Below are 22726 nucleotides of genomic sequence, written 5' to 3'. Positions count from 1 at the left end.
CTGCTCTGGTCCCTCCCCAGTCAGGCATCCATTGCCTGGGCTGCAGCCAGAAGCATTCAGGCACAAGTGCATTCAACGAATACTTACTTAATTGCATTGGTGGTTAGAGGGTTGTGGTTGATTAAGGTACATTAATGGATCCAAGTCCTCCTTGAATCCAAGACTCTGTCATTTGTCTCTGCATTTCCTCCCACTGAAGAATCGGAGTATATTTCTCCAGCCCCTAATGTTGGATTTAGTCATATGTCTAGCTTGGCCACTGGAATATTAATCTGCATGACCATAAGCTTGGAAAGTGTGCATTCATTTGTGCTCACTCACTCCTGCTATCAACATGACAACAAGCCCAGACCAGCCTCCTGCTTCCAGCAGAAGATAAGAGACTATAAGAGCAAAGTTGACCTTCCCAGACATGCTCATGCTAGATTAACCAATCCTCAGCTGACACACAGATCCATGAAAATAAATGACTGTTGTATTAAGCCACTGAGATTTGGAGTGACTTGTTATGCAGCATTTTGTGACAATAACTAACTGATACAAGGGTCACCATCTTTTATCTCTGTAGATTTTGACCAATTTTTAATAGCTGGATAGAGATCTTCTAGTTGTCTTTATTTATAATGACTAAGACTGTAGAGCAAATTTGACTTGACACTACCAGTTACCTACCCATAAATTCAGAAATAGTTTCTTCTCCAACCCACCCCAACCAACCATTATTTTTTTTTGAAATGGGGTCTTACTCTTTGCCTAGGCTAGAGTACAAGTGGCACAGTCAGAGCTCACTGTAACCCCAAAATCCTGGGCTCACCTGATCTTCCCCTTCAACCTCCTACATAGCTAAGACTACAGACATGTGCCACCATGCCTGGCTAATTTTTTTATTCTTTGCAGAGACAGGGTCTCACTATATTGCCCAAGTTGGTTTCAAACACCTGGACTTAAGCAGTCCTCCTGCCTCACCCTCCCAAAGTGCTAGGATTATAGGCATGAGCCACCACACCCAGCCTCTTCTTCTTTTTAAATAGAAACCCTATTTTATTCTGACAGTGGGTTGCTTTCTTTTTTTTTTTCTTTTTAGAAAAAATTGGCCCAGCCCCAGGGAATAATTTGTGACTGGTCTAAACAGGGTTGGCAAACTATAGACCAAGGGCCAAATCCGGCCCTCTGACTGCTTGTATAAATTAAGTTTTACTGGAATAAAACCAGGTCCATTCATTTATGCCTTGTCTACTTATGCTTTTAGACTACGATGGCATCACTGCGTCACTGCAACAGAGGTTATCTAGACCAAAAGCATAAAATATTACCGTTTGCCTGTTTATGGAAAAAGTTTGCCATTGCCTAGTCTAAGGTTTAGATTCTGAGCTTATCATTTTAGCCTACACCCCCTTACCAGTGACTGCCTCAAAACAAGTCTGTGATTCCATTCTGACTGTTCTACTGAGGGAATTCCCCCTTCTTATGCAGCGCTGATGAGGGTAAGTTGTATTAATAGGACATATGCTCAGGTTTTCTGAAAAATACTTTTATCTAGAAATGCATAGGAATATGCTGGTGCCTGAATGTCCCATCTGGGGGCCTGGAGATTGACTCACACTGCCTCCAGAGCTAATGCTCACACTTACTACTGAGAGGCCTGAGGAAACGCCTGCCTAACCACCACCAGAACCTGCACACGTCACCTGGAGAACTAGAGATCAGACTGCCACACACACCACCCAGGAGCCCAGTGGCCCACCTGCCCACCTGGCCCAGTGCTGCCACTGCCAGAAACCAAAGAAGCCATCTGGAGGCCCAGGGATTGGCCCATGCAGACAGGCTATCATCAGTGCCCACATACATTGCCCACAGTCCCTAGTATTGACACACCTGGTCCACCACCACTACCATTGATGCTGAAGGACAAGACTTCCTGGCATCCCCATCCTCAGCAAAGCCTCACCACAGCCTACAATAACAACTGCAGATGGCTGGGTGCGGTGGCTCACCCCTGTAATCCCAGCACTTTGTGAGGCCGAGGCAGGTAGATCACGAGGTCAGGAGTTCGAGACCAGCCTGGCCAACATGGTGAAACCCCGTCTCTACTAAAAATACAAAAACTAGCTGGGCGTGGTGGCACATGCCTGTAGTCACAGCTACTCAGGAGGCTGAGGGAGGAGAATCGCTTGAACTTGGGAGGCAGAGGTTGCGGTGAGCTGAGATTGCATCACTGCACTCCAGCCTGGTGACAGAGCTAGACTCCATCTCAACCACAAACACACAAACAAAAAAACTGCAGTCTAAGCCACTGAATAACTCACAGACACCGCTCATGCCAATTACAGCTGAAGAAATCATATGCAGAATATACCACTGTACCCACCCAGAATCAAAGCCAAAGTGTGATATCCAATGAACACTGTAGATACAGCTATAAGAAAAGGTCTTTCCCATATCAAAGTCAATCCATAAAATTGGAAGAAGTGACTGCTATGTCAGAGGCACAGATAGTCACATAAGGACTCAAGAAATATGAAAAAGGAAACATAACATCTCCAAAGAAGCACAATAATTCTCCAGCAAGAGATTCCAATGAAAAGAAAATCTATGAAATGCCTGAAAAAAATTCAGAATAATGATATTAAAGAAACCCAGGGAGAATAAGAGAACACAAATAATGAATACAAAAAAATCAGGAAAACAATTCATGATCTGAATGAGAAATTCAACAGGGATAGACAGCATAACAAAGAACCAAACATAAATCCTGGAAGAGACAAAATCATTGAAAGAAATACAAAACATAATTGACAGCTTTAACAATAGACTAGTTCAAGCAAAACAAAGAATTTCTGAACCTGAAGACTAGTCTTTTAAAATAATCCAGTCAGACAAAAAGAAAGAAAAAAGAATGAAGCAAGGCTACATGACATATGGGACACATATGTGAACAAAAGTGAAATTCTGGGAGTTCTGAATGGAGATGAGATGGGTAAAGGCATAGAAAACCTATTTAATAAAATAATAACTGAAAACTTCCTGAAAGCTTCCAAATACAGGAAGCTCAAAGATTACCAAATAAATACCACTCAAAAAGTCTTCTCCATGGCACATTATGGTCAAATTGTCAAAAGACAAAGAGAAAATGCTAAAAACAGCAAGAGAAAAGCACCAAGTCACTTATAAGAGAATCTCCATCAGGCCAACAGGGGATTTCTCAGCAGGAACCTTACAGGCTAGGAGAAAAGGGGATGTATACTACAAGTAAAAATAAATAAATAAATAAATAAATAAATAAATAAATAAATAAATAAATAAATAAATGTAAGCCAAAATTGCTATACCCAGCAAAGCTATCCTTCACAAATGAAGAAGACTGGCACAGTGGCTTACATCTGCAATTCCAGAGACTCAGAAGGCTGAGGCAGGAGGATCATCTGAGCCAGGAGTTCAAGGCTGCAGTGAGCTATAATCATGCCACTGTACTCCAGCCTGGGTGACAGAGTGAGATTCCATTGCTATAAAAAAAAAAAAAAAAAGAGAAAAAAATATTTCCCAGATAAGCAAAACACTGTTTGTGTCTTGTTTATTGTGGTCCTACAAGAAATGCTTAAGGGAGTCCTACATTGGGAAGAAAAGAATAATATCTACCATCATGAAAATACATGAAAATATAAAACTCATGGTAGGGCAGACACACAAAGGAGAAAGGATTCAAACGTCACCACTAAAGAAAACCACCAAACGGCAACAATAAATAATGAGAGAAAAAAGGAACAAAGGTGTATTAGTCTGTTTTCACACTGCTGATAAAGACATACCTGACTGAGACTGGGAAACTTACGAAAGAAAGAGGTTTAATGGAGTTACATTTCCACATAGCTGAGGAAGCCTCACAATCATGTTGGAAGGCAAGAAAAAGCAAGTCATGTCTCTCATGGATGGCAGCAGGCAAAGAGAGAGCTTCTGCAGGAAAACTACCCTTTTTAAAACCATCAGACCTTGTGAGACGTATTCACTATCATGAGAACAGCACGGGAAAGACCTGCCCCCATGACTCAATTACTTCCCATCAGGTCCCTCCCACAACATGTGGGAATTCCAGATGAGATTTGGGTGGGGACACAACCAAACCATATTATTCTGCCCCTGGCCCTTCCCAAATCTCATTTCAAAACCAATTATGCCTTCCCAGCAGTCCCCCAAACTCTTAACTAAGTTCAGCATTAACTCAAAAGTCCACAGTCCAAAGTCTCATGTGAGACAAGGCAAATCCCTTCTGCCTATGAGCATGTAAAATCAAAAACAAGTTAATTACTTCCTAGATATGATGGGGGTATAGGCATTGGGTAAACACAGTCATTCCAATTGGGAGAAAATTGCCAAAACAAAGGGGCTACAGGCGCCATGCAAGCCCAAAATCCAGTGAGGCAGTCAAGTCTCAAAGCTCCAAAATGATCTCCTTTGACTCCATGTCTCACATGCAGGTCATGCTGACGTAAGAGGTGGGCTCCCATGGCCTTGGGAGAAAAAAGGCCACAGCTCCACTCCTGAGGCTTTGTGGGTATAAACCCCCTCCTGGCTCCTTTCATGGGTTGGCATTGTCTGCAGCTTTTCCAGGCACACAGTGCAAGCTGTCAGTGAATCCACCATTGTGGGGTCTGGAGGATGGTGGCCCTCTTCTCACAGCTCCACTGGGTGGTGCCACAGTAGAGACTCTATGTGGGGGCTCCGACCCCACGTTTCCATTCTGCACTGCCCTAGTACAGGTTCTCCATGAGTGCCTTGCCCCTGCAGCAAACTTCTGCCTGGACATCTAGGCATTTCCATACACCTTCTGAAGTCTAGGCAGCAGTTCCCAAACCTCGATTTTTGACTTCTGTGCACCCATAGGCTCAACACAATGTGGAACTGCTAAGGCTTGGGGCTTGCACCCTCTGACGCTACAGCCCACGTTGTACCTTGGCTCCTTTTAGCTGCAGCTGGAGTGGCTAGGACTCAGGCACCCGAGGCTGTTCACAGCAGGGGGGCCCTGGGCCCACCCCACAAAACCGTCTTTTCTTCCCAGGCCTTTGGGCCTTTGATGGGAGGGGCTGCCATGAAGACCTGTGACATGCCCTGGAGACATTTTCCCCATTGTCTTGGGGATTCACATTTGACTCCTTGTTACTTAAACAAACTTCTGCAGCCAGATCAAATTTTTCTTGAGAAAATGAGATTTTCTTTTCTATTGCATTGTCAGGCGCAAGTCTTCCAAACTTTTATGCTCTGCTTCCCTTATAAAACTGAGTGCCTTTGACAGTACCCTAGTCATCTCTTGAATGCTTTGCTGCTTAGAAATTTCTTCTACCGGATACCCTTAATCATCTCTCTCAAGTTCAAAATTCCACAAATCTCTACAGCAGAGGCAAAATGCCACCTGTCTCTTTACTATAACATAACAGGAGTCACCTTTGTGCCAGTTCCCAGCAAGTTCCTCATTTCCATCTGAGACAACCTCAGCCTAGACTTTATTGTCTATATAACCATCAGCATTTTGGGCAAGTCTCTAGGAAATCTCTTCCAAATTTTCCCACATTTTCCTGTCTCCTTCTGAGCCCTCCAACCTCTGCCTGTTTCCCAGTTCCAAAGTCACTTCCACATATTCAGGTATCTTTTAGCAACAACAACCCACTTCTGGTATCAATTTACTGTATTAGTCCATTTTCACACAGCTGATGAAGACACATACAAGACTGGGAAATTTACAAAAGAAAGAGGTTTAATGGACTTACACTTCTACATTGCTGGGGAGGCTTCTAAATCATTGCGGAAGTCAAGGAGAGATAAGTCACATCTTACAGGGATGGCAGCAGGCAAAGAGAGGAGCTTGAGCAGGGAAACTCCTCCTTTTAAAACCATCAGATCTCATGAGACTTACTCACTATCAAAAGAATAGCATGGAAAATACCTGCCCCCATGATTCAACTACTTCCCACTGGGTCCCTCCCACAACACATGGGAATTCAAGATGAGATCTGAGTGGGGACACAGCCAAACCAAATCAAAAGGATATACAAAATAACCAGAAAACAATGAACAAAATGACAGGAATAAGTCCTCACCTATCAATAATAACTTTGAAAATGGGTTAAATTACCTACCTAAAAGATAGACAGGCTTAATTGATAAAAAATGACCAAACATCGTCTACAAGAAACTCACTTCATTTGTAAAGACACACACAGACTGAAAGTGAAGGGATTGAAAAAGATATGCCACACAAACAGAAATCAAAAGTAATCAGGTAGCTAAACTTGCATCAGATAAAACAGACTTTAAGTCAAAAATAGTAAAAAGGACAAAGAAGGTCATTATAACAATTCTAAATATGCATGCAACCAACACAAGTGCATGCAGACACACATAGCAAATATTAAATCTACAGGGAGAGATAGAGTCCAATACAATGATAGTTGAGAACTTCAATATCCTACTGTCAGCATTGGACAGTTCATCTAGACATAAAATCAACAAAGAAAAGTTAGATTTAAGCTGCACTTTAGATTAAATGGACCTAACAGATATTTTCAGAATATTTCATCCAGCAGCAGAATACACAATCATCTCATCAACACATGGAACATTCTCCAGGATAGACCATATGTTAGGACACAAAACAAGGCTCAACAAAATTTTAAAAATTAAAATCATATCAAGTATCTTCTCAAACCACAACAGAATAAAACTTGAAATCAATAACAAGAAGAAATTTGGAAACTGTACAAATACATGGACATTAAATGTGCTATTGAATGATCATTGGGCCAATGAAGAAATTAAGATGGAAATCAAAAAAAATTTTTTAAACAGAAAATGGAAACACATCATGCAAAACCTATGGGATACAGCAAAAGCAGTACTAGGAGGAAAGTTTGTAGCAATAAATGCCTACACCAAAAAAGGAGAAAGATCTCAAATAAACAACCTAATAATACACCTCAAGGAACTCCAAAAGCAAGAACAAACCAAACACACAATTAGTAGAAAGAAAAAAATAATAACAGCAGAACCAAATGCAACAGAGACAAAAAAGAAATGCAAAGAATCAACAAGATAAAAGTTGGTTTTTTGAAAAGTTAAACAAAATTGATAAACCACTAGTAAGGCTAACCAAAAAAAAAAAAAGAAAGAAAGTAGACCCAAATAAATACAATCAGAAATGAAAAAGGAGACATTACAACCTTTACCAAAGAAATAAAAAGGATCATTAGAGGCTACTATGAACAACCATATGCTAACAAATTGGAAAACTTAGAGGAAAGGGATAAATTCCCAGACATACACAGCCTACCAAGATTGAACTAGGAAGAAACAGAAAACCTTATCTGACTCAAAATTAATAGCAGGTTTGAATCAGTAACAAAAAGTCTCCCCAAAGAGGAAAGCCCCAGACTAGGTTTTTATGCTGATTTCTACACAGTTTATAAAGAAAAACAAACACCAATTCTTCTCAAACTATTCCCAATAATTGAAGGGGAGGGAATTCTTCCTAACTCATTGTATAAGGCCAACATTACCCTGATATCCAATCAAGACAAGGACACAACAAAAAGAGAAAACTATTGGGCAATATTCCTAATGAACACAGATGGAAAAATTCTCAGCATAATACTACCAAGCCAAATCTAATCATGAATGAAAAAGATAATATACCATGATCAAGTTGGCTTTATCCCAGGATTGCAAAGATGGGTCAACATACACAAAATCAATACATGTGATACATCACATCAACAAGACGAAAGGCAAAAACTATCTGATCATCTCAGCAGATGCAGAAAAATCACTCAGTAAAACTTACCATTCCTTCATGATGAAAACTCTCAACAAATTATGCATAGAAGGAACACTTCAACCTAAGAAAAGGTATATATGACAAACCTACGGCTGACATCATACTCACTGGGAAAAATTGAAAAGCTTTTCATCTAAGAACTGGAACAAGACAAGGATGCCCACTTTCACCATTCTTATTCAACACAGTATGGGACATCGAAGCCAGAGTGATCAGACAAGATAAAGAAATAAAAGGCATCCAAACTAGACAAGAGGAAATCAAATTGTCTCACTTTGCAGATGACATAATCTTATACTTGTAAACAGAAAAACCTGAAGACTCCACCAAAATACTCTTCAAATGGATAAATTAGGCTGGACATGGTAGCTCATGCCTGTTATCCCAGCACTTTGGGAGGCCAAGATGGGCGAATCACCTGAGGTTGGGAGTTTGAGACCAGCCTGGCCAACATGATGAAATCCTGTCTCTATTAAAAATACAATTAGCCAGGCATTGGTGGTAGGTGCCTGTAATCCCAGCTACTTGGGAGGTTGAAGCAGGAGAATCACTTGAAACTGAGAGGCGGAGGTTGCAGTGAGCCAAGATTGCACCACTGCACTCCAGCCTGGGCAACAGAGCGAGACTCTATCTCAAAAAATAAAAGATAAAATTTTTTTTTAAAAACAGATGTATAATTCAGTAAAGCTTCAGGACACAAAATCAACATACAAAAATCAGTAATGTTTCTATATACCAGTAACAAACTAGCTAAAAAAGAAACCAAGGAAGAAATTCATTTACAATAGCTACAAAAATAAAATACCTAGGAATAAACTTAACCAAGGATGGGGGGAAAAAAAACCTCTACAATGAAAACCACAAAACACTGATAAAATGAATTGAGAAGGACACAAACAAATAGAAAAGCATCTCTTGCTCGTGGGTTGGAATAACTAATACTGTTAAAATGACCATACTACCCGAAGCAATCTAGAGATTCAGTATAATCCCTATCAATTACATTCTTCACAGAAACAGGAAAAAAAAATAAAACCCTGAAATTCATATGGAACCACAAAAGACCCCAAATAGCCAAAGCAATACTGAGCAAAAAGAACAAAGCTAGAAGCCTCACACTACCTGATTTAAAAATATACTGCAAAGCAGCTGAGCGTGGTGGCTCATGCCTGTAATCCCAGCACTTGGGGAGGCCAAGGTGGCTGGATCACGAGGTCAGGAGATCGAGACCATCCTGGCTAACATGGTGAAACACCGTCTCTACAAAAAAAAAAAAAAAAAAAAAAAAAAAAAATTAGCCGGGCGTGGTGGTGGGCACCTGTAGTCCCAGCTACTCGGGAGGCTGAGGCAGGAGAACGGCATGAACCTGGGAGGCGGAGCTTGCAATGAGCCGAGATTTCACCACTGCACTCCAGCCTGAGTGACAAGGCGAGACTCCGTCTCAAAAAAAAAAAAAAAAAAAAAAAAAAAAAAATTTATATATATATATATACATACATATATACTTACTGCAAAGCTATAGTAACCAAAACAGCGTGTATTGGTATTAAAACAGACATGAAAACAAAGGAAACAGACTAAAGAACCCAGAAATAAATCCACATATTTACAGTTAACTGATTTTCAAGAAAGCTGTCAAGAACATACATTGAATAAAGGACACCCTCTTCATTAAATGGTGCCAGGAAAACTAGATATCCAAACACAGAAGAATAAAACTAGACCCTTATCTCTCATCACTTACAAAAATAAACTCAAAATAGATTAAAAACTTAAATGTAACAGCCACAAGTATAAAACTACTAGAAATAAACACAGGAGAAACGTTGGAGAACAAACATTGTATGGCTAACACTTAAAAAGTACAAGCAACAAAAACAGACGAATGGGATTATATTAAACTAAATACCTTCTGCACGTCAAATAAAACAATCAACAGAGTGAAGAGACAACACCCCTCCCTTACACCATACACAAAATTTAACTCAAAATGGCCTACAGACTTAAATGTAAAACCCATAACTATAAAAACGCTGGAAGACAACCTAGGCAATACCACCCGGTACATAGTGATGGGCAAAGAGTTCATGGTGAAGATGCCAAACGCAATTGCCACAAAAGCAAAAATTGACAAATAGGATCTAATTAAATGGAAGAGCTTCTGCACAGCAAAAGAAACTATCAAAAAATAGACATTTCTCAAAAGAGGATATACAAATCACCAAGTTGATGAAAAAATATTCAACATCACTAATCATCACGGAAATGCAAATCAAAACCTCAATGAGATATCATCTCACACTTTTTAGAATGGCTATTATTAAAAATACAAAGCACAACAAATGCTGGCAAGCATGTGAAGAAAAGAAAATTATTGTATATTGTTGGTGGGAATGTAAATTGGTACAGCCATTATGAAAAAAAGTACAGAGATTTCTCAAAAAACTAAGAACAGATCTACCATATGATCCAGCAATCCCACTCCTGGCTACACATCCAAAAAAAAGGATATCGGTGTATCAACGGGATACCTGTACCCCCATATTTACTGCAGCACTACTTACAATAGCCAAGATATGGAATCAATCTAAGTGTCAATCAATGGATAAATGGATAAAGAAAATGGGAATATACGCACAATAGAATAGTATTCAGCCATAAAGAAGAATGAAATCCTGTCATTTTCAGCTAAATGGATGGAATTAAAGGTCATAATGTTAGGTGAACTAAGCCATGCACAGAAAGAAAACTATTGCATGTTCTCACTTATATGAGCAGTTTATGCTCCTGGAAATCAAAGCGGGGGCCATGTTTCAGGTCAGTAGGGTCAGGGATAGAGGCCGCAGTTATGGACTTGTGTGCCCTGGAGCTATATAAAATTGATATCATGGAGATAAAGAGTAGAATGATAGTTACCAGAGGCTGGGAATAGGAGGGGTTTGAAAAGAGATTGATTAATGGGTATAAAAATATATAATAGAAGGAATAAGATCTAGTGTTCATTATCACAGAAAGTGACTGTAACAATTTGTTGTATATATATATTTTTAATTTCAATAGTTTTTAGGGAACAGGTGGTATTTGGTTACATGGATAAGTTCCTTAGTGGTGATCTCTGAAATTTTGGCATACCCATCACCAAAGCAGTTTACCCAATGTATAGTGTTTTATCTCTCAACCCCTCCCACCTTCCCCCTGAGCCCCCAAAGTCCACTGTTTCATTCTTGTGCGTTTGCATCATCATAGCTTAGCTCCCACTTACGAGTGAGAACATGCAATGTTTGGTTTTCCATTCCTGAGTTACTTCATTTAGAATAATGTTCTCCAACTCCATCCAGGTTGCTATGAATGCCAATATTTCATTCTTTTTTAAGGCTAAGTAGTATTCTATGGTGTATATATACATATATAACACATTTTCTTTATCCACTAATTCATTGGTGGGCATTTGGGCTGGTTGTATAGTTTTGCAACTGTGAATTTTACTGCTGTAAATATGTGTGCAAAAGTATCTTTTTCATATAATGACTTCTTTTCCTCTGGGTAAATACCTAGCAGTGGGATTGCTGGATCAAATGATAGATCTACTTTTAGTTCTTTAAGGAATCTCCATACTGCTTTCCATAGTGGTGGTGTTAGCTTACATTCCCACCATCAGTGTAAAAGCGTTCTCTTTCACCACATCTGTGCCAACATCAATTTTTGCTTTTTTTGTTTTTGTTTTTGTTTTTTTTGAGATGGAGTCTCGCTCTGTCGCCCAGGCTGGAGTACAGTGCTGCAATATCAGCTCACTGTAACCTCTGCCTCCCAGATTCAAGCAATTCTCCTGCCTCAGCCCCCTGAGTAGCTGGGATTACAGGCAACCGCCACCATGCCTGGCTAATTTTTGTATTTTCAGTAGAGACTGGGTTTCACCATGTTGGTCAGTCTGATCTCAAACTCCTGACCTCCTGATCCGCCCACCTCAGCCTCCCAAAGTTCTGGGATTACAGGCATGAGCCACCGCGCCTGGCCCTATTTTTGTTTATTTTACACGTGGTATTGCATTGTGGTTTTGATTTGCATTTCCCTGGCAATTAGTGATTTTGAGCATTTTTTCATATGTTTGTTGGCCATTTGCATATCTTCTTTTGAGAATTATCTATTCATCTCCTTGGCACACTTTTTGATGGGATTATTTTTTTTCTTGCCGATTAGAGTTGCCTGTAAATTCTGGACATTAGTTCTTTGTCAGATGCAGTTTGTGAAAATTTTCCCCTACTCTGTGGGTGATCTGTTTGCTCTGCTGATTATTTCCTATGCTGTGCAGGAGGCTTTTAGTTTAATTAAGTCCCATCTATTTATCTTTGTTTCTGTTGTATTTGCTTTTGGGTTCTTGGTCATGAACTATTTGCCTAAGCCAATGTGTAGAAACGTTTTCCAATGTTATCTTCTAGGATTTTTATGGTTTCAGATCTTAGATTTAAGTCTTTGATCCATCTTGTGTTGATTTTTGTATAATGTGAGAGATGAGGATCCAGTTTTATTCTTTTACATGTGGCTTGCCAATTATCCCAGCACTATTTGTTGTATAGGGTGTACTTTCCCTACTTTGTTTTTGTTTACTTTGTCGAAGATCAGTTGGCTGTTATGTATTTGGCTTTATTTCTAGGTTCTCCACTCTGTCCCATTGGTCATGTGCCTATTTTTATACCAGCACTATGCTGTTTTGGTGACTATAGCCTTGTAATACAGTTTGAAGTTGTGTAATGTGATGCCTCTAGATTGGTTCTTTTTGCTTAGCTTTGCTTTGGTTATGCAGACTCTTTTTTAGTTCCAAATGAATTTTGGCATTTTTTTTCTAGTTCTATAAAGAATAATGATGGTATATTGATAGGAATTGCATTGAATTTGTAGACTGCTTTTGGCAATATGGTCATTTTCACAATATTGAGTCTACCCATTCATGAGCATGGAATGTGTTTCCATTTGTTTGTGTCACCTATGATTTCTCTCAACAGTGTTTTGTAGTTTTCCTTGTAGGGGTCTTTCACCTCCTTGGTTAGTTATATTGTAAGTATTTTATTTTACAGCTATTATAAAAGGGTTTGATTTGATTTTCAGCCTGATAGATGTTGGCGTATAGCACTGCTACTGATTTGTGTACAAAGATTTTGTATCCTGATAAATGGATTTATTGTATATTTCTAAATAGCAATAAGATTTGAAATATTCACAACACAAAGAAATGATCAATGTTTGAAGAGATTAATATCCTAAAGACCCTGATTTGATCATTACACATTGCATGCATGTACCAGAATCTCACATGGACCCCATAAATGTGTACAATTATTCTCTATCAAAAACATTTTTTTAAGAAACATGCAGGAATAAACTGTACCTCTTCCTTGCTGTCTCTGGATATTGTCACATGAGGACTTGACATGCGGATTGTGGCAGCCTCTGTGACCAAGAGCAGAAGACAATAGCAGCATAGAAACCTCAAAAGAAAAACCTAACATCTCAAGCTACTAATTTAGCCAACCTTGGCATCAGCTATCTCTGGTCTTAGTACATGAGGTGATAAAACCCCACTGTTCAAGTTGGGTGGCCATCAATTGCTGCAGAATAGAAGTTAATGAGGCTTCCTCTTCCTGGATCCCCTACTAGACCCTGACATATCCATTCAGTCACAGGCAGAAAGGGAAGCAGAGGGTAAGGAGTTCTGGCTGGCTGTGCCAGACGCAGATCTTACCTGTCCTGTTTAGAACACTCAAAGCTCAATTGGTTAAACAAAAAAAGGAAAAAGACAATAAGGAGTATAACACTCCCCAGATGCAACTTAATGAAACACTCTATACTGTAAATTTTCTAAACATACATAGAAATCAGACCACTACTTCTGCAGAACATTTTACTGGTGAAAAGAGCAGCCCACATGAGGGAAAACTGATTTGGTGGAAAGACAACAAAACAAAACGTGGGAAATAGGTAAGGTGATAACATGGGGGAGAGGTTTTGCTTGTGTTTCACCAGGAGAAAATCAGCTTCCTGTTTGGATACGCACTAGACATTTGAAGTTCTACAATGAACCCATCAGAGATGCAAATGAAAGTGCCTCCGCAGAGGCAGAAAACCCGCAATCGAGCATCATTGACTCGCAGGGCGAACAAAATGGTGATATCAGAACAGATGAAGTTGCCATCCACCAAGAAAATGGCACATGTGGAGAGCCAGGGAGAGGAAGAGAAAGAAAAAGAGACAGAGATCAGAGACAGACACAGAAAGTGAGACTGGGGAGAGAGATAGTGTAAAAGAGAGAGAGAGAGACCGTAAGAGAAGGGAGACAAAGAGATAAAAGGCGCGAGTGAGCAGGTGAGGAGAAAGACTGAAAACTATGAGAAACAGCAACTAAGAGACAAAGGAGGTGGGAGACTGCCTGGGTGCTGCAGCACCCACACCGTCCTCTTGCCCACTGTCACTTGGGTTAAAACTACCGGAAATTCCACTATTGCAAATTTTGTATTAATCCTTGTATGTCTGTCTTTTCTATTGTTAGTCTACAGGTATATCCAGCAGCTCCAGAAAGACAGCGACCAGCGAGAAGGGGCCATGATGATGATGGTGGTTTTGTCAAAACGAAAAGGGAGATATGTAGGGAAAAGAAAGAGAGATCAGACTGTTACTGTGTCTACATAGAAAGTGAAGACATAAGAGACTCCATTTTGAAAAAGACCTGTACTTTAAACAATTGCTTTGCTGAGATGTTGTTAATCTGTAGCTTTGCCGCAGCCACTTTGCCCCAACCACTTCGACCCAACCTGGAGCTCACAAAAACATGTGTTGTATGAAATCAAGGTTTAAGGGATGTAGGGCTGTGTAGGACGTGCCTTGTTAACAAAACGTTTGCAAGCAGTTTATTTGGTAAAAGTCATCGCCATTCTCTAGTCTCAATAAACCAGGGGCACAGTGCCCTGTGGAAAGCCACAGGGACCTCTGCCCTTGAAAGCTGGGTATTGTCCAATGTTTCTCCCAATGTGATAGTGTGAAATAGGGCCTCGTGGGATGAGAAAGGCCTGACCGTCCCCCAGCCCAACACCCATAAAGGGTCTGTGCTGAGGTGGATTAGTCAAAGAGGAAAGCATCTTGCAGTTGAGAAAGACGAAGACCACTGTCTCCTGCCTGCCCCTGGGAACTGAATGTCTCTATATAACACCCAAATGTACATTTGTTCAATTCTGAGATGGGAGAAACTGCCCTATGGTGGGAGGCGAGACATGTTTACAGCAATGCTGCCTTGTTATTCTTTACTCCACTGAGATGTTTGGGTGGAGAGAAACATAAATCTGGCTTACGTGCATGTCCAGTCATAGTACCTTCCCTTGAACTTCATTATGACATAGATTCTGTTGCTCACATATTTGTTGCCGACCTTCTCCTTATTATCACCCTGCCCTCCTACTACATTCTCTTTTGCTGAAATAATGAAGATAATAATCAATAAAAACTGAGGGAACTCAGAGACGGGTCCCAGTGCAGATCCTTGGTATGCTGAGCGCCGGTTCCCTGGGCTCACTGTTGTTTCTCTATACTTTTTCTCTGTGTCTTACTTCTTTTCTGTCTCTCATCCCACCTGACTAGAAATACCCACAGGTGTGGACGGGCAGGCCACCCCTTCAGTATGAGATTACAGGCATGAATAACCCCACCTGGCCACCTAACTCAGTCTTGAGAGGCCAGAAGTGATGCTGGAACTTTCTTCCTCTGTGGTTTAAAAAGGGAAAATTAGGGAGAACACAAGGCATGAGAGATGCAGCGATGGATATGTCTATATGGAGCTTCTGTCTGCATCCAGTAGAAAATGCATTTCTAGGCACCAGGCTTAAGAGCGAAAACCTGGAGTCTTGTCTGTTAGCATTCTCCTTCCCCACAAACCAGAGAGGGAATCCATTTTGCTCCAGCACACCCGAATTTAGGAAATGTCGCATTCCTATTTCTGTAACTTCAGTTAAATCTGCTCTGAGTCCCTGGATGCCTGGCAGGTGGAGAATGCAATCTTGTTGTTACCAGCATTCCTTTCCCTTCTCCACGGGCTTATGTAAGAATTCTGGGCTTACACACTGTTGGAAAGCCAGGTAGGAACTACATCCCCCGAACTCTCTATTCTTCCAGCTGCTCATGATCCGTCAACCTTCTTTGGGCCATCTGCTATAACAAGACCGTCCTCACAGCATCATTCCACCGACCCACAGGCTCAGCCCCAGGGACCCTCACTGTAACAGGTCTCCACTATGCATGGGAACTGACAAAACCTTCTCTTCATCTTGGCATCTTCTGATATCCAGCCACTCCTCTGCTTCTCACCTTAAACACAGATGGCAGCTGCTTCCCATCGTTCCAAACCTGGGGGATTGTCCAGCCAAATTCTCTTCAGACACCAAAGCTTCACCCGCCCTTTTCAGGGAGATGATGCAAGGACATCTGAGATCTTTGGAAGCCCAATTCTGGCCTCTCTTTGGGGTGGGCTGAGAGTGGGTACTAGACTCTCTTTTCCAAGTGCCATGTTTACCTTGTTCATCATTATATTATCTCCAATGTCTGGCACATAGTAGGCACTACAGACTGACACATATTAGGTGATATTAGTGTCTGTATATTGGCACTCTTGAGGTCGAAACTATTAGCAGAAACCTGCCAAGCAATAGGATGGAAAACCGACCACCAAAAAAAAAAAAAAAAAAAAAAAAAAAGAAAACAATCGTGGCTTTGAGCTCTAAACACACAAGGCACCAGCCCAAGTTTGGCCAATTTTAATACAACAGCCATTTTGCCTCCAAACAAACTGGCACTGGAAACCTCCCTCTGCCTCTTAAAGAGAACCATTTTCTCTTTCTCTAAGTGGGCAGCATTTCTCCCCGGAGGCAGTACCCAGCCCACTGCCACCAGCAACGGACTGCATCCAGGAGCCAAGAGCTTGATAGTTTAAAGAATATATTTTATAGGGAAATACAAAGTAACATCCACATAAATCTGGAATTACCACCACTTTCCAGAGGCCAAATCCCATTTGTGGAATCTCTTGCGTGTCAAGCACCTTGCAGTCAGCTCAACTACATACTTTTGGGATTCGTTGCAGAGAAGAGTGCAGGTTATCTGCAAAATAAAGGAACTAGGGCTCAGAATTCCCAGAGCAATCCATGACAGAGGAGGTGAGTAGAAAAGGGCAGGGTGAAGTCAATTGAGAGAAGTCAATGAGTTGGCCAACACCAAGCAAGGATCATGGGACCCTCTCCACAGCCCCACATCTCAAATGAAGTCAACAAAACCCATCAATGCTTGGTGTAAGTGTTGTATGCTCCTGGAAATGAAAGCAGGGGCCACATTTCAGGTCAGTAGGGTCGGGGGTAGAGGCAGCGGTCATGGACTTCTGGGCCCTGGAGGATGGGATGATTCTGAGACATTGAATCCCTACACTGATCTCAGTAGAAATCTCAGGTAGGGCTTCAACATTCGTGGACCAAGGACTCTGCGGGCCTGAAAGCAACAGCCTTGGTGCATGTCCCGGCTCCATCAATCCCAACTGGGGCTTTGAACAAGTTACTTATTTTTTTAACTAATGTTATTTTAATTGACAAATCATAATTGTACACATTTATGTGATGTTTTGATATGTGTATACAATGTGGGATGATTAGATCAAACTAATTAACATGTCCATCCCCTCATTTACTGACAATTTTTATGATGAGACATTTGAAATGTACCCTCTTAGTTATTTTGAAAGATACATTATTATTGACTATAGTCACACTGCTGTGCTATAAATTTCAAAGCATATAATCCAGCAACCCAAATTCTGGGTATAGACAAAAAAAAAAAAAAAATCGAAATCAATATGTCGATGGGATCCCTACATTCCTATGTTCACTGCAGCACTATTCACAATACCCAAGATATAGAATCAACCTAAGTGTCCATCAATGGATGAAAGGATAAAGCAAATGTACTATATACACACAACGGAATACTATTAACCCTTAAAAAAAAAAGAAATCCTGTCATTTTCAACAACATAGATGAATCTGAAAGACATTGTGTTAAGTGAACTAAGCCAGGCACAGAAAGACAAATACTGCATGATTTCATTATATGTGGAATCTAAAGAAGTTGAACTCACAGAAATAGAGAGTAGGACAGTGGTTATCTGGGGCTGGGGTGGAGGAAAGGTAGGGGATAGGAGACACTGGTTAAAGGGTACAAAGTTTCCAATAGAAAGAATAAGTTTTGAACAAGCTAAACTCCTCTGAAAGCTCAGTTGCTCATCTGTAGAGCGGGGACACATCGACCTTCTAAGGATGTTGCTGTGAGAGTAAGAGATGATGTTCAGAACAATACCTAAAGCAGTCAGTTCTCCTTAAGCTTGAACCTGCGTCGCCATGACCTCTACATCACAGGACAGAAAGGCTCATAGCCAGTGTCTCAGTTCCCAGTGAAAAGTGGATCCCAGACCAGGCTGAACAGCAGGATCCCTAGGGGATACCCCACCCTACTGAGTCAGAATCACTGGAGGTAGAGCCTGGGTATGTATGCATGTGTGTGTGTATGTATGTATATATAAGAGATAGGGTCTTCCTCTGCAGTCCAGGCTGGAGTACAGTGTCACAATCATAGTTCACTGCAGCCTCAAATTACTCCTGGCCTCAAGCCATCCTCCCACCTCAGCCTTCAGAGTAGCTGAGACTACAGGTGAATGCCACCAAGCCCAGATCCCTTTTTTTTTTTTTCTTTTTGGAGAGAATCTCACTCTGTTTCCCAGGCTGGAGTGCAATGGTGCAATCTTGGCTCACTGCAACCTCTGTCTCCGGGTTCAAGTGATTTTCCTGCCTCAGCCTCCTGAGTAGCTAGGATCACAGGCATGCACCACCACACCAGGCTAATTTTGCTTTTTTCACTGTTATTCATTGTTTGTTTTTCACAAGTAGGACTTTTTATTTGCCACTATTATAAGTCTGAACTTTAAACAGATTCTGGGGCTGGTGGTTCATATCCATCAGCTCATTCAACTTTAGCGTGTGTCTCGTCCCAAGTGGGTTTTCCAGAACTACTACCTTCACCACGAATCTCCATGCCTTTCAAACCCGGGGTACTCCAGCATTTTTACTTTTCTAATGAAGACATCATGGAGAGGATAAATTGGCAAGCCTTTTCTACATCTTTTCTAATGTTGTCTGGAATCAATTTATTGACCACTTCTTTCAAGTCATTTGTCTGCACCTCTCAGGTCATGATTTCCATCATCTTCTTCTGGATTTGGCAGACTGTTGGTGCTGAGCATAAGAGGTCTTCCGTATCTGATTGTTGCGTTTTTTAGTAAAACCAACACAAAACAAGATGAAAGAAGTAACCACCGTAGTCTTGACATCAACATGAGCTTCAATCATTGTTCAACATTTTTCAGCCATGGAACATATTTTGTCACAGGTAAGACCCATGCCATAGAAGATAGTCAGGCAGTTTTTGCCCTGAACATCTTCAGTAATCAGCTTGAATTTTCTAAATGCAATTTCATTATTCTGCAAATCAGCAAGACTCACTTCAAACACAAGACCCTTGGGACCATCAGATGCAATTTGAGTTCCTTGGGTCCTGGTGACCAAGTCTTTCCAATATTTCTTATATTGAACATAGGAGGTGCTTTCACATCATACTAATCTTTCTTAGAAAATGGATCAACTACTTTCTTCTTAACTCCCTTTTTGCCACCTTTCATAAGGCACTTGTTCTTAACAAACGCCATAGTGCTGCTTAGAGAACCAAAAGACTAAATTTTTTATTTTTGGTAGAGATGGGGTTTCACTATGTGGGCCAGGCTGGTCTTGAACTCCTGATGTCAGGTGATCTGCCCGCCTCAGCTTCCCAAAGTGCTGGGATTACAGGTGTGAGCTACTGCACCCAGCTGCTATGTATTTTTTCTTTTTTTGTAGACACAGGGTCTTGCCATGTTGCCAAGGCTGGCCTGGAACTCCTGGCCTCAAGCAATCCTCCCACCACAGCCTCCCAAAGCACTGGGATTTCAGGTGTGAGCCACCATGCCCAGCCTGGAATCTATTTTTAAAGCCAATCAAGTGTTGAATAAAATTGCAACTTGGGCTGTTTTTTCTTTGCATTTTTTACATTTCAGTGGTTTTTAATATATTCAGAGATATACAGAAACATTACCAGTCAATTTTAGAACATTTCATGACCTCAAAAAGAAACCTCATACCCTTTAGCTAACACCCCCATCCTCCCATGCCCCTACCAGCCCTAAGCAACCACTAATCGACTTCCTATTTCTATAGATTACCATCTGAATGAAATCATGTAGAATGTGATCTTTCATCTGTTTTGAAGGTTCATCCACGCTGTAGCATATGTACTTTGCTCCTTTTTGTGATCAAATAATATTCCACCATTTGAGTAGACAACATTCGGTGTACCTCTTCATCTGGTGTGGGCATTTGGATTAATTCCCACTTTGGGTTATTAGGAGTGTTGCTACTGTAATTATTCATGTACAAATTTTTGTGTGGACCTGTGCTTTCATTTTTGAATATGAAAATATGACACATCTTCAAGGAAGACATACAAGTGGCCAATAAGCACATGAAAAGATGCTCAATGAAATTCATCATCAGGGTAACAGAAATCAAAACCACAATTAGATACCACTTCACACCCATAAGGATGGCTGGAATCAAAGATACAGAAAATTGGCCTGGTGCGGTTGCTCATGCCTGTAATCCCAGCACTTTGGGAGACCGAGGCAGGCAGATCACCTGAGGCCAGAAGTTTGAGACCAGCCTGGCCAACATGGTGAAACCCTGTCTCTACTAAAAAAATACAAAAATTAGCCAGGCATGCTGGTGGGTGCCTATAATCCCAGCTACTCGGGAGGCTGAGGCAGGAGAGTAACTTGAATCTGGGAGGCAGAAGTTGCAGTGAGCCAAGATTGTGCCATGCACTCCAGCCTGGGTGACAGAGCAAGGCTTCGTCTCAAAAACAAACAAACAAAAAATACAGAAAATAACAAGTGTTGAAGATGCACAGAAACTAGAACCTTCATGCACTGCTAGTGGGAATTAAAATGGTGTAGCCACTGTGAGAAACAGTTGACAACTTCCCAAACAATTCTACATAGAGTAACCAAATGACCCAGCAATTGTACTCCTAGATATAGGCCCAACTTGGGCTCTTTTAATCTATGGAAAATGAACTATGGGTACTTGGCAAGAACAAAGAGGGAGAGAGGCAGAAATGGAGCCATGAGGGCACATTCATTGGTCTCTAGTACACATGGCTCCTACTGCAAATGGTCTCTAAATGACTTCATCAGTTGCTCATAAAAAAAATCACCCTCTGCTCCAATCGTGGAGGAAGAAGTGTGGATTGGACCTGGTGAGCCACGGTAAGACTGACGGCTAAACTTTATGAATGATGAGGGGATTTGCATGTATAATCTTGACTGTACTAATTTTTTATTTTATCTACTATCTTTGAAAACTTAACTCTTGACTAAGAACTGACTTTCCAGTACTTGTTTTTGACTCTAAGTAAATTTCCAATTCCACATAGTCCAAAGATAATGTGCTGAAAAATCTCTCAAAGGAAAAATGCTAAGAATACAGGCAGAGTTATGCGGCAAATTTTGCAGAATTAACACAAATTGCCCCTGTAGGTATGAAGCACAGAACATTTTCATGGGTAAAGAAAAAAGTGTTCTTCATTCTAGTAGAGGCTGCAGGATGAAGCCGATCCAGCTGCTTGCCCAGCCAGACCTTGGGCTCTTACCTAATTTGTGTTAGAGTCAACCCTGATGGAGTCTGTATCTCAGTCATCTTTTTTTTTGACATGGAATCTCGCTCTGTCTCCCAGGCTGGAATGCAGCGGTGTGATCTCAGCTCACTGCAACATCTGCTTCTTGGGTTCAAGCGATTCTCCTGCCTCAGCTTCCCAAGGAGCTAGGACTACATGTGCATGCCACCATGTCTGCCTAATTTTTGTATTTTTAGTAGAGATGTCTCATCATGTTGGCCAGGTTGTCCTCAAACTCCTGACATCAGGTGATCTCCCTGCCTTGGCCTCCCAAAGTGCTGGGATTACAGGCATGAGCCACCATGCCCGACCTCAATCATCTTTTTATCCTCCACACCTGGCAAGTTCTAGACACACTGTGGTTCCATACAAGTTTGTTGAATAAACAGGAGACAGATAGAAAGTGGGAACTCTGGAAGTAGAGAAGATTCCAGAAATTGTGCATAATACCCTGAGACAGTGGCCCAATCCCTCAGTCCTGCCAGAGTTTTCTCTATCTCAACTCAAACCTTATGTGTGGGCCCAGGCGCAGTGGCTCACACCTGTAATCCCAACACTTTAGGAGGCTGAGGTGGGCAGATCACTTGAGGTCAGGAGTTTGCGACCAGCCTGGCCAACATGGTGAAACCCCGTCTCTACTGAAAATACAAAAATTAGCCAGGCATGGTGTTGTGCACCTGTAGTGCCAGCTACTCGGGGGCCTGAGACACAAGCATTGCTTGAACCCAGGAGGCGGAGGTTGCAGTGAGTCAAGATTATGGCACTGTACTCTAGCCAGGGCAATAAAGCAAGACTGTCCCAAAGAAAAAAAAAAACAACCCTTATGTGTGAGCCTTGTTACAGAATTAATGCTTATATGGACAATATGTACATGAGTATATGTTAAGAGCATGAGTCATCCACAAGATTTTAGCAAAGTCCACTTAGAAAGCTCAATGCTTTGGGCTTCCACTTGCCTTGCTGCCTCTGTCCTCAGAAGGAGGCTTCATCCTTCCATGTAACCAGCAAATCCTTTATGCAGAGATGTACACAACACACTCCTCTCCTTGGCTATGACACCTTGAAAGG

General features: G+C 41.2%; 1 protein-coding gene and 1 pseudogene across 1 annotated transcript in view; one reads left to right on the top strand and one right to left on the bottom strand.

The window, feature by feature from the left end:
* LOC129395909 (uncharacterized) overlaps positions 1-15324 on the top strand; it is a 110414-nt gene extending 95090 nt beyond the window's left edge. Inside the window, exon 2 of the mRNA XM_063607043.1 lies at positions 14364-15324. Coding sequence (XP_063463113.1) covers positions 14364-14503 — 140 coding nt within the window. The 3' untranslated portion in view covers positions 14504-15324. The remainder of the gene's footprint in view (positions 1-14363) is intronic.
* LOC134731024 (small ribosomal subunit protein eS1-like) lies at positions 12168-19601 on the bottom strand (annotated as a pseudogene).
* Between the last annotated feature and the right edge of the window lie 3125 nt (positions 19602-22726).

This window comes from Pan paniscus, chromosome 7 (genome assembly GCF_029289425.2).
Source record: "Pan paniscus chromosome 7, NHGRI_mPanPan1-v2.0_pri, whole genome shotgun sequence".
In the NCBI taxonomy this organism is placed as follows: Eukaryota; Metazoa; Chordata; class Mammalia; order Primates; family Hominidae; genus Pan; species Pan paniscus.
Note: the sequence above shows the minus strand (reverse complement) of the source record. Positions and strands in the feature narration are given on the sequence as shown.